This window comes from Anguilla anguilla, chromosome 13 (assembly GCF_013347855.1).
Source record: "Anguilla anguilla isolate fAngAng1 chromosome 13, fAngAng1.pri, whole genome shotgun sequence".
Taxonomy (NCBI): Eukaryota; Metazoa; Chordata; class Actinopteri; order Anguilliformes; family Anguillidae; genus Anguilla; species Anguilla anguilla.
In genome coordinates this window covers 40,064,288-40,083,761 of record NC_049213.1, presented here as the reverse complement: position 1 = coordinate 40,083,761, position 19,474 = coordinate 40,064,288, and the positions used below count along the sequence as shown (strand labels likewise).

Genomic DNA, 19,474 nt, shown 5'->3' with positions numbered 1-19,474 from the left:
TGCCTGTCTGTATGTCTGCACGCCTGTCTGTCTGTATGTCTGTATGTCTGCCCATCTGTCTTTCTGCCTGCCTGCCTGCCTGCCTGCCTGTCTGTATGTCTGCATGCCTGTCTGTCTGCCTGCCTGCCTGCCTGCCTGTCTGTATGTCTGCATGCCTCTCTGTCTGTATGTCTGTATGTATGTCTGTCTGTCTGTCCATCTGTCTGTCTGCCTGCCTGTCTGCCTGTCTGTCTGTCTGTCTGTCTGTCTGCCTGCCTGCCTGCCTGCCTGCCTGTCTGTATGTCTGTCTGTCTGTCTGTCTGTCTGTCTGCCTGTCTGTCTTTCTGAGATGTAGATGCAAACTTACACAATAGACACACAAAAAAGTGCCTATTTGTTAATGAAAAGTTTCCTTTCTGGCAATTGGAAAAGTCTGCTAAAAAAAAAAAAAAAACAGAAGGTTGTGTCTGAGAGATGAGAAGAATCAGAGAGTCTATTCTGAGACTTTTCAACAGACGTCGCTTCAATGGCCACACACTGAGGAGGAAAAAGGCACGTCTGCTTCAACAGCAAAAAACAACTTTCAAATTATGGCAATGCCCCAGCTCTCCACGTTACAGAAGAGAGGAAGGAGATCGACACAAACAGAACTGCCTTACAACAAAAACAGATCAAATTCAGATCAAAATGCAGATGACTAACAGTAATGTCAGAAATAAAGTACAGAGAGAGGGGTAACGAAAAGATAAAGACTGGAATCACTGTGGAAAAGAAAGAGTTAAAGTCGTAGAGAAAGATGTAGATGTAGGGTGAGAATGGCAAGAATGGCATATCCACAAGAGTGATGCATTCTGGGAGACGGAGTCAAAAGGGCCAACTCACAAGTCAAAGCGAAGGTTCTGCTTCTCCTCAAAGAAGTAGTCCAGGATGTACTTCCTGACAAAGTCTGGGTTCAGCGTGTTGTCGATCACCTCTGTCCTTCCAAACTAAATCGAAAAGAGACGGGAGACAGACGGAGAGAGGCCGGCTTTTTAAATCTTCTTAATTTAACAGCAGCCGGAAGGAGCTTTAAATTAACGAGGATCAAACCAGAGAAACAAAGTCAGAATCGAGAAAATGAGACACAAGACTGAAAATAAATAGCATAGCAGAATATCAGCCCAGAAAAATACCCTTGGTCACACAAGCATCACACATATGTATAAATATGTCACGTTACATTATGGTGATTATTTCCCTGGCCATCACTCTGATACAGGTGTATCTTGGTCCCATCGGTCTAAAAGACCTCTATCCATAACTCTGCAGGCTCTTTCAGGTGCTTCTCAGCAAACTGTACCCTGGCCATCCTGTGTTTGCGGCTAATTAGTGATTTTTACCTTGCAGTGTAGCAATGTATAAAAAGTGCTGTGATTTTTACTTAGTTGAAATCTCCTGCCTGCAGTGGCTTCCATGCAAGACACAAACCACTAGTTTCACCATCAGGTCTCAAGAATAATTAACTATACAGACATAAAGATTTTCAAGCAATGATTTAAATTAAATGTCACAGATTTCATTGAACTTAAAATGAAAAGGAACATGACCTCTGACCCCCAATAAGTATGCCGTTCTGTCTTCAAGTAATAAAGGAATAAAACATTCAACATCTACCCGAGTGGGGTTGCTGGTGATTTTGGTGAGATTTAGAGCATCCAACTGGGAGAGAATACATTCTTGAGATTTTGAGAAACTCCAGTTGAGGTAGGCTAACCTAAAAGATTTCATTCAGATTTTAAGTAAGTAAGTAAGGGGCATTCACTAAGATGAGTTCATGTAATTCCAGAAACGGTTGGGGGGGGGGGGGGGGGGATACCAATAAGCAATATGAATAGAGTTATTACAAGAGAAAGAATCAGTCTGATAGTGAGAAGTTCTAACTGCTTGGGCTTGGATTTGGCGAGTATCCGGGAGCACAGGATGCTTTCTCTAATGTACACAGCCACACCACCACTGGTGGGCCTCGTGGGTGCAAAGTGTGCTACAGCCAGGAATCAGAACCTCTCTGTCAGGGGTAGACCTTCTAAGCCACGTCCCTGCAATGGCCCGCACACCAGGGCGGAGCGGTCTGCCAGAACCAAAGCCTGGTCCAGTTTGGGCCGTGGGCTGTGGATGCTAAGATCCCTGAGGCCTGAGGTCTTTGTAGAACAACAAGTAAGATTCTGGTTGCAAACATTTAGGACAGGAGGATTGGGTTGGACGTTACCAGAGGATGACAGAAGTAGATTTAAGCCACAGGAGCCAGAGGTCTAGAGGGAGGTATGCGTTTTTAAATAGAAGAAACTTTAGTGTGTGTCGGAGAGGAACAGGAATGTGTGTTCACTTGATTCATTTAAAAAAGAAGAGAAAGAGAGAGGAAGTTGTTGGCCTTGGATGACGTGGCTTATTGGCAGCGGGGATTATACAGAGAGTCTACGGCTAAATGAGAGTTGTGTGTGGGATGAGGATGTTGTAAAGCTCAGTGTTTAGGAGAGTGTGACATTGTGGTGTGGTGTAATCCAATGTGATCATTGTAGGGGGAAAAACTGGGTAGAAGAAAATTAAGTAAATACGAAGTGACCGGGGAGTTGGTGAAGGGAGGGAGGGGGAGGGAAGGAGAGAGCAAGAGTGAGAGCAAGAGAGAGACACAGGGAGAGAGAGAAAGAGAGATAGAGAAAGAAACTAGAGATAACATTAAGGTCATTGGATTCAGGAATCTCTGGCAATTACCAAGACATTCTGGCCAAAAACCACCAGTATTGATTGCTAATAGATCCTTCTCCAAGACAATGATCCCAGGGGCACCTCAAAATCAACCAAATGGTTAACTGACTCCCCGCCCCCACCCCCCTAAATGTTCACTATATATCTCATGAAACATGATAGAGGATGACTCAGCACTGCTATCAAAATAATACTTTCCTTTTGTATTGATCGTATAACCCAGGTCATTATCAGTTTTGTTTATTTTATATAGCCTCCTTTATTCAGTGTGTGAAAAATTCACATGTATATACACAGACATGCATTAAAGACTCTCTAAATCTGAGATGTCATATTTCATATACAAACATATAGCAAAGACTCTCTAAATCTGAGATGTCATATTTCATATACAAACATATAGCAAAGACTCTCTAAATCTGAGATATCATATTTCATATACAAACATATAGCAAAGACTCTCTAAATCTGAGATATCACATTTCATATACAAACATATAGCAAAGACTCTCTAAATCTGAGATATCATATTTCATATACAAACATATAGCAAAGACTCTCTAAATCTGAGATATCATATTTCATATACAAACATATAGCAAAGACTCTAAATCTGAGATATCATATTTCAAAACCTCTCTCACCTAACAGTGACTGCAGGAGGCTCAGCGGTGTATCGAACCCCCTGAACAGGGGAAACGTGTGACTCCACGTATAATTACACCCCTTTAAGTGACATGATTTTTGTTTAACAGTCTGTAATTCTGCACGCACGATCGGCTCAGTCACTCACTCCACATTTATTCCCTATAGAAGCCATTATTAATGCTCCACTGCGGATATATTTGAGCTCAGAAAAGTGGTAAAGCCAAAAATAACCACCTTTTCCCTCTAGAATTTAGTTCCATATCCACCTCTACTGCATCATCTCTACTGACACTTGCTCAGGAGCACTTTAGTTATTTTATACTGTTCTTTGTGTTTTGTGTTAATAATCCATTCATTTCCTGCATGCTTAAGAATGCAAATTAATACGTAAAAACAAAATTATAAAATTTCACCCCTGTGCAAGGTTTATTATTGCAAGGTTTGCCCTGAACTACAATATATATATATATACATATATATATATATACATATATATATATATATATATATATATATATACACCTCTTCCAGATTGTAGGTTTTTTCATATTTTAGCTGGAGAAATTATTTCACACTGCACTCCTCTGCTTGCAACAGTTCCACCCCCTGCAAATGAAAGAAACTCTGGGCTCTTATCAGAAGTATATATATATATATATATATATATATATGCAACTGGGAGGAAGTGCTGCAGATGGAAAAGGTGCTGAATTATTTTACCTTTTTAATCAAAGGTCTCAAAAAACCTACCTTGGATATTGTTTCATCACAAACTCAAACCATTCTCACAGTAAGACAACTCCTCAGATCTCTATAATATTCTATTTTCAGCTCAATTAAAATTCACCACTCATTTTTCAAAGGATGAATTAAACACCACTTTAAACCTGCTTCTCCATCTGAAGCTGCAAGTGAAAACAAACCCATCAAGTACATAAACAGGACAATCAAGAGCTCTTGCTCCAAAACCTCAGCAAATACAACAAAGCTTTCAATAATGTTGAGTCTACAAACTCACTTGTGCTTAATAATTCATCTCAAAGCTCCCACAGCCAAGCGAAACAAATCAGACAGGCGAAGCAACTCAACAGTCACTGAAAGTAACAAAATCCTTGCAAAATTAGTAAGCCAATTACCAATGAGCACCCAAAAAGATAGATACAGAGTCAACTTGCATGAAAGCTCGGTGAATAATCGCTAATTAGCATGAACATATCTGTGAGGGTTGAATTTCTTAGCCAGTAACTCAAGCGCTTCATATTTCATGCACTGTGAAGTATGCATATTTCATCCCGGAGTTCAGAATCATACAGAGAAAAACAAACCTGCAATTTACTTTCTACAGTCATTTCAGGTTATGTTGAATATTTACCATCAACTCAGATTCTGAAAGGCTGAAATTAAAAGCTCTGTTTTCCAGAATCAGTACCACATGATGCAGGCAATGGTGAGGAGGCGTGGGGGAGCACTGGGCTTGGCTGGTGAACGGTGGTGCTGTTGAGACCGGAGGTGAGGAGCACACAGCTGAATGTGCACGGCACAGATAGAAAATGGGATGGACTATGATGACTATCAGTGAATGTGCTGCAGCTCAATTCATTCATAGCCAATCAAATGACCTCTTTTCATTCTCTTTAAGAGCCGTGAATTTTGTGCATGGTGCACTGCCTATTTCCGAGTTCTACCACTTGCAATAGAAGACATGGATAAAAGTATACTAATCAGATGCTTCTACAAAGGTGTTCCATGCGAGTGGTGGGCTGTCATGTTTTTCAAAAACTGAATTTGAACGATTCTCTTAAGAGAAATTACCTTAGATTTGTTAAAATTTTATTCAGTCAGAATTTCAATAAATCATTGCCGACACTTTTATTATGGGCCAGTTTTAACTTCCCATTAAACATGTAGACAAATATTTAAAACATGCAATAACTAAGAAATGATGACAACGATATCTTTTTATCATTTTATGAAACAAAACAAAACCAGGGAAGATCACGGCAATGCCAGTGATCCCGTTCACAGCAACAAAATGGCTCTCTATGAACTATCACTCAAAAATAAATAAATATATATATATATATATATATATAAAGCATGATTCCATTAATTCACAACACTGGCACTTAACCTTAAATGAGTGATTTCCTTTAGCGGGGAAAAAAGCATCAGCTTGGTTTGGGGGGATGGAGGGCAGTAGCTGTTCCCATAGGCGGATTCTGCAGGTGAGGGCAGTAGCTGTTCGCATAGGCGGATTCTGCAGGTGAGGGCAGTAGCTGTTCGCATAGGCAGATGCTGCAGGTGAGGGCAGTAGCTGTTCGCATAGGCGGTTGCTGCAGGTGAGGGCAGTAGCTGTTCCCATAGGCGGATGCTGCAGGTGAGGGCAGTAGCTGTTCCCATAGGCGGATGCTGCAGGTGAGGGCAGTAGCTGTTCCCACAGGAGGATGCTGCAGGTGAGGGCAGTAGCTGTTCCCATAGGCGGATGCTGCAGGTGAGGGCAGTAGCTGTTCCCATAGGCGGATGCTGCAGGTGAGGGCAGTAGCTGTTCCCATAGGCGGATGCTGCAGGTGAGGGCAGTAGCTGTTCCCACAGGCAGATGCTGCAGGTGAGGGCAGTAGCTGTTCCCACAGCCGGATGCTGCAGGTGAGGGCAGTAGCTGTTCCCATAGGCGGATGCTGCAGGTAAGGGCAGTAGCTGTTCCCACAGGCAGATGCTGCAGGTGAGGGCAGTAGCTGTTCCCACAGCCGGATGCTGCAGGTGAGGGCAGTAGCTGTTCCCATAGGCGGTTGCTGCAGGTGAGGGCAGTAGCTGTTCCCATAGGCAGATGCTGCAGGTAAGGGCAGTAGCTGTTCCCATAGGCAGATGCTGCAGGTAAGGGCAGTAGCTGTTCCCACAGGTGGATGCTGCAGGTGAGGGCAGTAGCTGTTCCCACGGGCGGATGCTGCAGGTGAGGGCAGTAGCTGTTCCATTACATTACATTACATTACATTATAGGCATTTAGCTGACGCTCTTATCCAGAGCGACTTACAACAGTGTAACCAAACTCAGGATCAAGTCCACTTAAGTCCATTGAACAAAATGCAGATAAAAAGCCTTTACTAGCTGTTCCCATAGGTGGATGCTGCAGGTGAGGGCAGTAGCTGTTCCCACAGGTGGATGCTGCAGGTGAGGGCAGTAGCTGTTCCCATAGCGGATGCTGCAGGTGAGGGCAGTAGCTGTTCCCATAGGGGGATGCTGCAGGTGAGGGCAGTAGCTGTTCCCATAGGGGGATGCTGCAGGTGAGGGCAGTAGCTGTTCCCACAGGCGGATGCTGCAGGTGATTTTCTCCTTGGTTATTGTTTTGTCTCTCAGCAGACAGCGTGACCCACATATGAACTTTATTTTTAGGCCACCTAATGATACACCCTCCGCACAAAACAACAACATGGCCGGATGTTTATCGGTTTCTTTGATATTGAGCACCACCCCATGATGTTAAATTAGCTTGGGAGAGACAACTAATGAACTAATGAACATAGAGTACTGGCCTAAATTAGTTAATAAGTTTAGTTCTCTTAAAAAATTTTTTATCTTTCTTATGATGTTGCTTTTCAGAGCCACTTTCAACTGTAAAATGTATTTTGTATTTGATCTTCTTCACCAGGAGAAAAACCACTCTGGCAGAGCGAAAAGCTCGCAGCACTTCACGCGCCAATCAGAAAATAGAGCCCTGTGTTTTATTTAAGCGATGTTCTCTCCGAATTCTCAGCAAATAATCTCATCGTCATAGTGCAGTCCTGTTACCACACTTCCATGTGTAAAAAAATGGGAGGTTTGAAATGCTTTGATATTTTAGTTTTGTTCATTCATTCAAAACTAATTAATACTAATACATGTATTGCTACAAAAGAGGTTAGTGAGGACAGATTGAAAATACTGTACAAAATGTTAAAATATGCTTTGTATATCTTTGTATCTTTGTGTGTGAAACCTTAACATCTTTAAATATCTTACTGATTGAATGATAAAACAACAATATATTTTAAGGAAGTATAATGTAGTTATAAACCCTTTATTAAGCATGAATTATTAAGTCATAATCTGATATTTCATGCATGTATCTAGAGTACTGGGATATTAGCGCAGATGAAAATGCATACATTTAGGGGTTCTTCTGCAGGTAGTATACCCGTCCAGTGAACATTCGCTGTGGCCTCCTGGTCTGAAGATTTCTCTGAAAGTAAACCTGGACCAGGAAATATCTGCTCATAACATATCCTCTTCCAGTGCTTTTTCATTCCTTTTTTTTACCTTCATTTGACCAAACAGGTCACCAGAAAACTCAGTTCTGATTTGCAGCAAAGAGCAGGAGAACCAAAGTGGGTGGAGAAAGCAATTGTGAATCCAAGACATTTTTTTTTGTCCCAGCCAAAATCAATTTTTGGCTTTTAGTGCTAAGATCACATTTCCACTTCCCCCCTGTCCCCGTGGCTTTCCTCTCTCCTCCTTCTTCTTCTATCTCTCTTTCTCTCTCTTCTTTCTCCATTTCCCAGTCGTCTCCCGCTCTCTTTCACACCACAAATTCTCATTTTTCCTCTGCTCTCTCTTTCCTTCCCCTTCCCATCTCCCGGTGGCCCGATACTCCAGAGGCCTCATGCATTAATGGAAAGGGACTCCTTTGTCAGCAATAGAACATAAAGGCCAATTCCAGCAAGAAAGAATTAAGAAATGGCAAATACATTTTTTTTTTTTTTTAACTTTTTGATTGTTATGTCTCAGAGAGCATCCGTAGCATTAGCAGCACTGATATCACAGTGCTCAGTAAGGCTGCCGTCATTAACAAGTCAATGGCTCTCCCAAGCCATGAACACACACCGCCGCGATCGCCAAGGAGACACTAAACGCACAGAGACTTAACGGCTCCCAGCGCATCTTAAAATTGTACATCATTATCATTAATCCACATTTATTCACGTCCGAAAAATGTCCAAGTCCAATTTCGCTCTGGAGAAACGACCGTTAAAATGTGTAATGACGTCCGCTCCAGCTCCGGCGTCTGAGAGGTGTCAAGCGCGAGAGGGCACAGCGATCGTGCCGCCGGCGCGTTTCGGGAGAGTCATTTAAGGCGAAGAATGTCTCAATGATAGAATGTAGAATGTTCTTAGCTCGACGATTCTAGAATGGAACTAGCCCGGGCCGCATTGCGCTGCGCACGGGAATCTGTTTTCCCGTTACAATGACGTGTGTCATTCTGACGCAATCAGGAAAATATAATAACTTAAGTTTAAATGTTTTTTTTTAGTACAATGGGCTGGAGTGAACTGAGATTTCCGGACTGAATTCAGGGCAGAACCTTTTCTTGACCATACACGATGAAGCCCCCAGTCCTGTGTGTGCTGTCAGGATGGCCACATTCAAAGACAGAGCTGTCACCGCGAATGCTGTCGCTGTCTGCTCTGTTACGCGGGGGGGGGGGCTGTCCGTTACTGTACGACGTCAACATGAACGCTGCCACCGCATGTTACCGCCATTTCCGCTGTCCCATGGGCCAATAGCGTCGCTCATCTAATACAGCAAAGTCTGGGACCCGTACACACAATCATGAAAAAACCCAGGCTCATCTCCAACACTACCATTGTACTGATAAGGGGGGAAAAAAAAATAATATTTCACAAATGATAAATTGAATTTGCCGCTTGGCCAGAGACGGCAGGCGCCTGCTCGGGTCACTGAATGGCACCGGTTGAAATAAAATCATTTCAGATTAATTCAGATCTTGTTTGGCATGGCAGGTATGTCATACCCCACGTTCACGGCACTCTTCAGCATTTCCAGAAATACCTACAATGACTGCAGGCTCTCGCTCCTCACATACATGGATTTCTGTTCCTTCTACCTTCCTGTAAACACACAGAATCCAGCTTTGCACAGCCACATATAAAAAAGAGGGATTTGTGTGGTAGGGCTGGAGCCAGAGCCAGTCTGGCTTATGCTCAGTGACGGGAGTGTGTTCCCAACACTAAGCTGCTGTGGATGATTGTCTTTTTCATGTCTATGCCTTTGACATTGTTTGTGTTCATCTGCAAATAGTTTTGTCTAAAATAGGACTGAGTGACATACGGATTTATCTCATTAGCAACGGGAAACAGAGCAAGCGGTGGATATATGCAAATTAACATGTGATGTCATCTGGCAAACGTCCAATAGCGAGGCTGAAGTTCAGCAGCTCCTTCCTCTAAGGGATGGCAACAATGGTGTGAAGAAAGAGCTACATAACTACTAGCGCTAAACACTGAAAATGTTTTTGATGAGACTGAGCTAAGCGTACTTCAGTCAGACATCGTCCGCTCGGAATGCCATCAGTATATACTGTGGGCAGACCTGGGTAAAATACATATTTGTTTGGGACTTTTCTGTGCTCTATTGATCTTGACTGGTGTAACTGAGCCTGTCAATATGACCAGAAGGTGGTGTCTGCACTTTTTGAGAGTATTTCATTGGTTCACCAAATGAAATACACCAGACAAGATCAGTAAAGCATAGAAGTGTATCTGAATCCAAAACAAATACGTATTTGATCCAGGTCTGCCTGTGGGTGGCTCAGATAACATGAGTGGGGAAGAGTTGGTATTGCTCTTACCCATTTGAGACATAACTAATAATGAATTGCATTTCATCCACTACATGATTTATACAGCTACTGGGTGGGTAAGTACTGGTTGGCAACCTGAGGAAAAGGCTTTGCAGCTCAATACTCAATGGTCTTTTCAGGATGAAGTACAAAAGTGTGTGAAGAATATGATGGACAGGAGGAAGGGACAGGAACACCTTCTCCAGCCTCCAGCCTAAAGGCATCTCCCCTCAGCTTCAGTCAATAGGCACAGCAGGAAGCTAATTGGATTACAGGGTTTTTTTTGGCACCTTGAGGAAAACAAAATGCTCTGACCTTATCTCTTAAAGAATGGACAAAAAAAAAGGGATTTGGGAGGGAGAGCGAGAGAGCTGTTGGAAGCTGGCTTTATCTAGCCGCCGCCAGTGTAGCTTTCTCTCAGTCTGTGTTTATCAGTTCCCACCGGCACACACACAACACTGTGGAGGCATAAAAAACCCAACTTAGCCCGTGTGAAACACAAAGACAGGCTCAATGAGAGCACGGTGCGTGGATGCTGCATGGCTGCCTGACACAAAGATAGTCTATCACCGTCCGACACAAAGATAGTCCACCACCATCTGACACAAAGATAGTCTATCACCATCCGACACAAAGATAGTCTATCACCGTCTGATGCAAAGATAGTCTATCACCATCCGACACAAAGATAGTCTATCACCGTCTGATGCAAAGATAGCCTAGCACCATATTACCTTGTTTTATCTTGTATTTTTGAGCTCCGCTCAGGCAGTGCGCCTGAATTTCGTTGTACACACCAGTACGATGACAATAAAGAAATTCTATTCTATTCTATTCTATTCTATTCTATTCTATTCCATCTGACACAAAGATAGTCTATCACCGTCTGACACAAAGATAGTCTATCACCGTCTGACACAAAGATAGTCTATCACCGAAAGCAACGAGCATCCTGTTCTTGCCCTTTGTTAGTTTTTTATTATTTTGGATAACCAATTTAAGTGCACTTTTTTAAAATTTATTTTCACACTTTCACTGCATCTCTGCAAATGCCAAACTTATCATGTCGGTTGAAAAACAAGAAACAATTACACAAATTCATTTTTCTGTTGAGGGAACGGCGCGTTTCAGGTTTTTTATTTTGTGATTTTATTTTTCCCACTGGCATAGTCTGTGCCTTTCAGAAGCCAAACGCAAGGACATGTAGTACAGAGAGATGATTTAACGGTGTCCAAATTCAGAGTGTGTGATCATCTGATTATTTTATCTCATGAAAAATGTTATGTATCGCCAAATTTGAAAGCCCATGGATTTTAATGTTGTTCTTTTTTCCTCTCCAAGAGGGCTATTCAAGCAGAGAACACATTCAGACGGGGAATCACTGGTGCCATCATCTCCTGCAAGCGACAGCTGCCACACGTTACAGCGGATCCAAGAGTTAAAACCTTACTGCCCGAAGGATATGAAATTATCTTTCTCACATGGGAAGCTGCATGACGAATTACCAGCCCAGATATATCACATAAGGCAGTTCATATGTGTGTGTGTGTGTGTGTGTGCGTGTGAGTGTGTGTGTGTGTGTGAGTGTGTGTGAGTGTGTGTGTGAGCGTGTGTGTGAGCGTGTGTGTGACTGTGTGTGTGTGTGTGTGAGCGTGAGCGTGTGTGTGTGCGTGTGTGAGTGTGTGTGTGTGTGTGAGTGTGTGTGTGTGTGTGTGTGCGTGTGTGTTTGCGTGTGAGCGTGAGCGTGAGAGTGAGCGTGTGTGTGTGTGTGTGAGCGTGAGCGTGTGTGTGTGTGTGTGTGTGTGAATGTGTGTGTGTGTGAGCGTGAGCGTGTGTGTGTGTGCGTGTGCGTGTGTGTGAGTGTGTGTGTGTGTGCGTGAGCGTGTGTGTGTGTGTGTGTGTGAGTGTGTGTGTGTGTGCGTGTGAGCGTGAGCATGGGTGTGTGTGTGCGCGCGTGTGTGTGTGTGAGTGTGTGTGTGCATGAGCGTGCGTGTGAGTGTGTGTTTGTGTGCGTGTGTGTGTAAGTGTGTATGCTCCCTCTTACCTCTCTCCACTGTTTGGTTTCCACTCCCTGGGTGTAGAGGACACACACTGGAGACACACAGGAGCATTAGAGGATAAGAGCAGAGTTCAGTCAGGCACAATCACAAAAGGCCATATGCTTAAATAAAACTGATGGATGCATCATAACAAAAACCGCATATGGTACTTCCCATAAAATTTGTAAACACTTTTTTGTAATCATGTGAAAAATATGATATGCATATAATTTTAATTTGAGCTTTTTTTAATGCACATTTTGGGCTGGTGGCAGCTGCATCAGACTCTCTATCGCTGGCTGACAGATGACTCCCCTCATTGTTGGTCTCCGTACATTTACTGTTTTTTTGTGTCGATCTATTGTTGTTTTGTGTGAGCGTGTGTGTGTGTGTGTGTGTGTGTGTATGAGTATGTGTGTGTGTGTGTGTGTGTGTGTGTGAGAGCGTGTGTGTGTGTGTGTGTGTGTGTGAGCATGTGTGTGCGTGTGTGTGTGTGTGTGTGAATGCATGTGCATGTGTGTGGAAAAACTGGAACGTGGGTAGATGGTGGATACTGGTGCATTCGGTCACTGAAATGCAGTTTAGTTTTGTTTTTTTGTTTTGCGTGAGGCTCTGTCTGTGTTTTCTTTCCTTCCTCTCCCTGTATCAGGAGAACAAATTGCTTTTATGAGGTCATAATTAACCACTAATTGTATGATTGGTCAGGTGACTACGCTAATCCACTGCCTATGGGGACCTGACGGCGACGCTGCTCGCAATGCAAGAGCAAATCCCCGTGGCTTATGTGCTTTGGAAATATTGGTTTCCCTCATCACTTTGTGCAGAATTAATGCAAAACTGGCTGTACAACTCATCGATCTTACACTAGAATGTCAGCGCAATTTAACATATTTTTTCTGTAATATAATGGAAAAGCAATCGCTTACAATATCATGCTATTATACATGCACTGGAAAATTATTTTCATATTTTGGCTTCAACATTTTTTTAGACTGTTAATTTTTTTATGATTTGATTCATTCATTCATATTTTCTAATTACATGACCAAGACAACATGCAACATCATGTTGATGTTGTGTGACAATCTGGGGTGGCATCTTCCTATGACACCGCGCTACTGCAATGTAAATACTGAGCCGGAGCCATGCTCGAAATGTGCAAACTAAAAGGCCCTTTAGAACAGAAAAGCAGGTAGCTGTGCCACAGCCTAGCCATTCGGGCTCCATTCACATGGCCCGTCGCTCATTGTAAATTAATCTTCAGTGACTGGATCCCGGAATTCCACCTCCACATCTCACCGAGCCGAGAAAAACTGACTTTGTGATGTGGTGCCAGCTAAATCCGGGAAAGCCTGTCCCGGTTTGATTGGACCCTTAAATTCAGCCAATCGCCTCATCTGATTTAATCCTGCCTGTGGTTTGGTCTTCAAAGGACCCCATATAAATATATAATCTATATATGCTATAAGGAGCTGCAGATAAAGTTAAATAAGGAAATAAAATGGCTGCTTCTGTGGTTGTGCTTTAGACCTGACCACAGTGACATTCATACAAGTTGGGAAAAGGTCAGAAAGAATGATCATCGCAGGAAAGGAAATACTAAAACAATGTAAAAAAAAAAAAAAAAATTTAAAAGCTACATTTAATTGAGCAATACTTACATGGGTCTGATTTGGAGAAGGTGTCTCTGTCTAAAAGGTTCCTAAAGACATAAAAAGAGAAAGTGTCAATGTACAGTGCTGTAGAGTAACCTACTGCCCCTGAAACTGTAGAGAAATACTTTCTTAAAGATCACTACAGATGAGTAACAGAAGTTAGCTACAGGTGTGACGGTACCCATGGGCAAAATTTCAAATCCCAGTGATGAATGTTTAAGTGTTATGAACTTCAGTACGACATCACAGAAAAAAATAAAGAAATCAGTGTGTTGCCAAACTATGGCATTCATGCAGGGTCTGATGGAAAGACACACACACACACACACGCACGCATGCACAAACACATGCATGCACACAGGCACACACAGGCACACACATGCACACACACGCACACACACACACACACACACACACACACACACATTGTTCTTCCACATCAGCCTTTGATCATGCTCTTTGGTCAAACAGAAATTAATACGCAAATTCTGCACTCCACAGGGAACAGAGCAGTCCTTATATGAAACAATTACAGCTCATCAACAAACAAAATCCTTTGATCATGACCAAATAAAATGGACAAAATAGATCCATTTTGTAGGCTGGGTTTAGTCATTACAATAGACTAATGACTAGTAATGGCAAGCCCTTTGGTGCTGATTACAACCAATAATAAACCAATGTTGATACTTCAGCCCCTCCCTACACGATTTCAGTGCCATATATATATATATATATAACTCATTGTACCACAACACAATGTAACGCATAGCACTCTGTTTGCGGAACCGTATGTCATTTTGTGATGTCATTTCTCAGAAATGGATGCCGTGTGGTGAAGTGAAGTGCACACAGTACTGTTATATCCACGGTAATGGTGTGACAGTCTTTGCTTTTAAGTGCAGGCAAAAGCGCAGTGGTCAGAATCATCATAAGCAATAATTATTGATTTTAAAATTTTTTAAAAATTTTTTAAAAAAAACAACGTCACCTCATAAAATGTAACTTATTTGCCTTTTTAGAGGTAGTTTAGTATTTTCACAATCCTATAACCCCCCATCTACTATTCTATGTTTGATCTGAAAAAAATCACTGCAGAAATTCTCTTCAAAAATTGGTCTCTTCAAATGCACATTATTATTCACTTCAGTTTGAGACGGAAGGTGACGGAAGCTTCAGCGTGAGCAGGTGAGAGAAGGTCCCCCAGGAGCGCTGGTCTCCCCGTGACACCTGCCCCCCAGACCCCAGACCCCCTCCGCTATCTCTAGCGTGCTACCGCTCATCGGGGCACACGTGCAGCGTTCCCTTCTGGGAATGCCTGACTGGTGATCTGACCCCCCCCCCCCCCCCCCCACCCCGGGCATGACCGTTCGCCTCCTCCCGTTGGCCAGGCCGGGAGGAGCACGCGTGCGTTTGTCTCCGGGGACAGAGGAGCGTAATTTATCGAATTCTCAGAAGAACAATTCCGTGCCTCCAAACGCAAACGCACCTCTTTCCTGCTGATCTCTCTGCACTGCCAGTCAGAATGAATAAGGAACAATAACTTCATAAGAGAATATGAAGCACTCATTTAGAATATGAAGCGCATTTAGGAGCCTTGGGCAATCTGCATAAATTATTATTTATTTCTAAAAACTGAATTTGCCAAGAGGCTGCAGAGTCCATCGGGAACACTGGGGAAGCGTGATATTATACCTCACAAAGATATTAACGGATGAAACGTTCAAAAGACTCTCTCTCTTTTACTTGTCTTCTTTCCTTTTCTGGATGCTTTTTATTTGGACAAGATCAGATAACGTTCTTTAGGAAACAAGCCAGTGATGCATTAATGTTTCTCACCCTTGCAGATTAAATCAATACATTACATGCTTTCCTACATCAGGATTAACACCCTTTTGTTTGTTCATTCATGCGTCCATGACTTTCGATTTAATTATGGGACGAGTTTCGTTCGCTGCATATCAACTAGTCGATAAACAATAAAAATCACCCCACCGCGTTCATTTATGAGAATATTATATTTTTATCTACATCAAAATGCGAGCCTATAAGGAGGAGTGCTTTGTGTCTTTCAGTTCGCTTTTTTGTATTTCAATATCCCTCAAGACACATCAGTGGTACGGTCCAAATCTCGGGGGAATATACAGGGGTAAGAGGGCATTGTGTGAAAAGAGCATAACACAGAGAGCAATAGAGAGCAAGACTGGTCAGAAAACTGCACACGAAACCCAACCGCTGTACTAATACAGCGCTGTACGAACACACGTCTGCGCACGCCGACAGCCGTTCGACGCCACGGCACGGAACTTAACCTTCCAGCACGGGTGTGAAACGGTTTAAAGAGAGGCTGAAGTAGTCTGGCTTGACCCCAACAGCGGCCGCTCCAGAGGCTGGGTTAAACGGCTGGGTTAAACGGCTGGGTTAAACAGCTGGGTTAAACAGCTGGGTTAAACAGCTGGGTTAAACGGCTGGGTTAAACGGCTGGGTTAAACGGCTGGGTTAAACGGCTGGGTTAAACGGCTGGGTTAAACGGCTGGGTTAAACACAGAAAAAGGCGAAGTGTCTCTCCAGCCATCAGCACAATCTGCCGCAATAGTGGCTAGTTATGCCTGCGCGATATGCAAGTCATCTGTCCCTTAATTAAGGGGGGGAGGGGAGGGGTACGAATGACCCCCCCGCCCCACAGAACACAGCATGTTCTGATCAAATGACCCCCCCGCCCCACACACAGCATGCTCTGATGAGCCAGTACGGTTTTAATTTCTCTTGTCTGACTTCGATTCGGTGGAAAGGCTCCTCATTGGTTCATGCTGCCCCTCTGACGGGTAGCACTGGTCCGGGGGACCGGAGAAGGGCCACTTTAGATGCTTAACAGCTGTATGGGCCCCCGCTGAGAGCCGGGGGGGGGGGGGGGGGGGGGGGGGGACGGAGTGAAGAAGTTTGAAACAGCGAGTCAAGCTTTCCCGTGAGAACAATGAAGTGTCTCCTCGAATCAGCAGCCAAGCGGGTAGGCGGGCGGCTGCGCGAGTTAGCACGCTTCCCTCGGCAAACGCACCGCGACAGGAATCGCGGGAAAGGACAGGACCGGATTTAGCTTGTTTGTTCTGCTTCGCGTGGCCCCAGAAGCAGCAGCAGACTTTATTTAATAAACAAAGATGGCGGCTGAGTTACCTCAAGCCGCCGGATCTCGTCCAAGCGTTTTTACCGCATCAATCCGCCGGAGATTGTTCACAGCGAAACCTGCCGGTGGGGGGGGGGGGGGGGGGGGGCATTCGTGCGCCGGTCACCTGACCTCGATGGCCAGTCTTTACCGCTATCTTTCACTTTTCTCTTTTTAGAGAAAAATCTGGATCTGATTTGAGTCGCGGTCGCCTTCCTAACACAGTCGGTGGGCGTGCTGGTGCTTCATGAATACATACGGCTTTATGAATACGTATGACGGCGAGTCGAAGCAGTCCCACAAACCCCGGCTTATGAGAAGCTGCCTTGAACCCTTTCACGTTTCTGAGAAACACTGTAATATTTGTTCTTGTTTTCTCTTGTGGGGTCGGCACTTCCTGGAAAGATGGGCACTGTAGCAGCAGCTCACCAGGTAGCTATCCAGCCAGCAGCTGCCTAATGTTCCGTGCGTCATCCTGTTTGTTGATGTTCTCTTAAGTCTACATCTATCTGTTCTTGCATCGCTAGCAGGCACTGGCAATATAGGTTTCCATCCATATGGGGGGGGGGGGGGGGGGGCAAAACCATCTGCGTGGGGTGCCAAACATGGGGGGTAAAAATTGTGAAAGTGGGTACTCCCAACCAAGACCCCCCCCCCCCCCCCCCCTTTCTGTGGCCCTCATTCATTCTCCCATTTGCTAAGCTTTTGCTAATCCAAGTCCGGACAACGGTCTCTGCTATATGACCTTTTTTAAAGAGCAGGAGTTTGACAATCAAAGTCGATTATAAAATAAGACAGAGGCAGAAGCGGTGGGGAAATGGGTGTCGATCGTACACAAATACAGAGAGACCTGCCGTGATGTCACCTCTGTACAACGGCCCCCTGCACATGACCGCCATTTTCCTTTCCTCACTCACTATTTTCTTAATTTTCCACGAAATATCTGCACATTTGCCCATTTGCCCACCACCATACAATTTTATTTTTCAAAGCTAAGTGTCAAATGGGGGAAATGGTCGACGCACATAAGTTCAGTTTTCCACAGCAGACGAAGTTTCACTCATATAACTACGAGGGATTATTCAGCATATGGCTTTCTCATTTCTGCACATAAACAGGAACAGCAGCTACGGATCGAGTGACAAGCGATTAATCACCATAATCCTTTATTAAATCACAAACTGTTAAATTGATTTAGAGGGTCGTTTGTGTGCTGTAATCACTGAACTTTTTTTTTTTTTTTTTACCCCTTATGAAATATTTATACACAAATAGATAACATTTGAAACCACTGGATATTCAGTCTGGGGTTGAAACACACCAGGATTCCTGCATTATTGAACAATATTACACAGCAAAATATTCAGTGTTAAATCAACTCTTAGAGTACAAATGGTCCCTATTGGACTCGTATGCAAGTATTTTGTTAGAGTTGACTGAACACTGGACATTTTACTCATGTTTCTAACAAAATATCAAGTTTTACAGATTCAATCAAACTCTTCCCAAGATTAGTTACATTTAGTCACAGTATTACAAAACATTAATTCTTATTCAAGGTGTTCCCTAATTTGCACAACAGCGAAGGTAAAGTTGGGTCTAGTTAAAAATAACACACAGCTAGGTACTGAGTGGTACTCTGGAGCCAGTTAAAGCACAGTATGACTTGTTTAAATTATATATATTTATAATGTTTAAATATTTTAAACATTAAAAGCAAAGTTATTTCTTTATATGCAAAGAGGCCAAAAAATTATATTCAGGACACACTCAAACCCACATTTCTGTTAATGCACCACACGGAAAGTCTCTTGCAGGAGCACTGAAATTGACTGACTGTTTGTCCCAGGAATTTGAGCATTACTGAAGGAAAAGAGACGGACAGTTGAATTTCGCCTGTGGCTTAACACAGGGGCTCCTTACAAAAGAAAATAACCACCGAGTCAAAGCTAAATGTTCAGGTTTTGATGAAGGAACAGGTTCTCGCTGTACGTGGTCCATTTTGTTCACCAACAAGTGCTATTCCAGCACACCTGCAGGAGCTCACTGCACGTCCTGACCCCATCATGAATAATACCACACCGCCCGAGCCAATCAGACTGCACGTCCTGACCCCATCATGAATAATACCATACCGCCCGAGCCAATCAGACTGCACGTCCTGACCCCATCATGAATAATACCACACCGCCCGAGCCAATCAGACTGCACGTCCTGACCCCATCATGAATAATACCACACCGCCCGAGCCAATCAGACTGCACGTCCTGACCCCATCATGAATAATACCACACCGGCTGAGCCAATCAGACTGCACGTCCTGACCCCATCATGAATAATACCACACCGCCCGAGCCAATCAGACTGCACGTCCTGACCCCATCATGAATAATACCACACCGCCCGAGCCAATCAGACTGCACGTCCTGACCCCATCATGAATAATACCACACCGCCCGAGCCAATCAGACTGCACGTCCTGACCCCATCATGAATAATACCACACCGCCCGAGCCAATCAGACTGCACGTCCTGACCCCATCATGAATAATTCCACACCGCCCGAGCCAATCAGACTGCACGTCCTGACCCCATCATGAATAATTCCACACCGCCCGAGCCAATCAGACTGCACGTCCT

General features: G+C 43.8%; 1 protein-coding gene across 3 annotated transcripts in view; it reads right to left on the bottom strand.

Annotated features, from left to right (window-relative positions):
* LOC118211897 (copine-5-like) overlaps nucleotides 1–19,474 on the bottom strand; it is a 137,665-nt gene that overhangs the window by 91,458 nt on the left and 26,733 nt on the right. For all 3 annotated transcript variants that reach the window (XM_035389463.1, XM_035389465.1, XM_035389464.1), the window contains 3 exons: nucleotides 13,681–13,721; nucleotides 12,025–12,071; nucleotides 862–965 (listed from right to left, as the gene is read on the bottom strand). In XM_035389463.1, coding sequence (XP_035245354.1) covers nucleotides 862–965; nucleotides 12,025–12,071; nucleotides 13,681–13,721 — 192 coding nt within the window. The remainder of the gene's footprint in view (nucleotides 1–861; nucleotides 966–12,024; nucleotides 12,072–13,680; nucleotides 13,722–19,474) is intronic.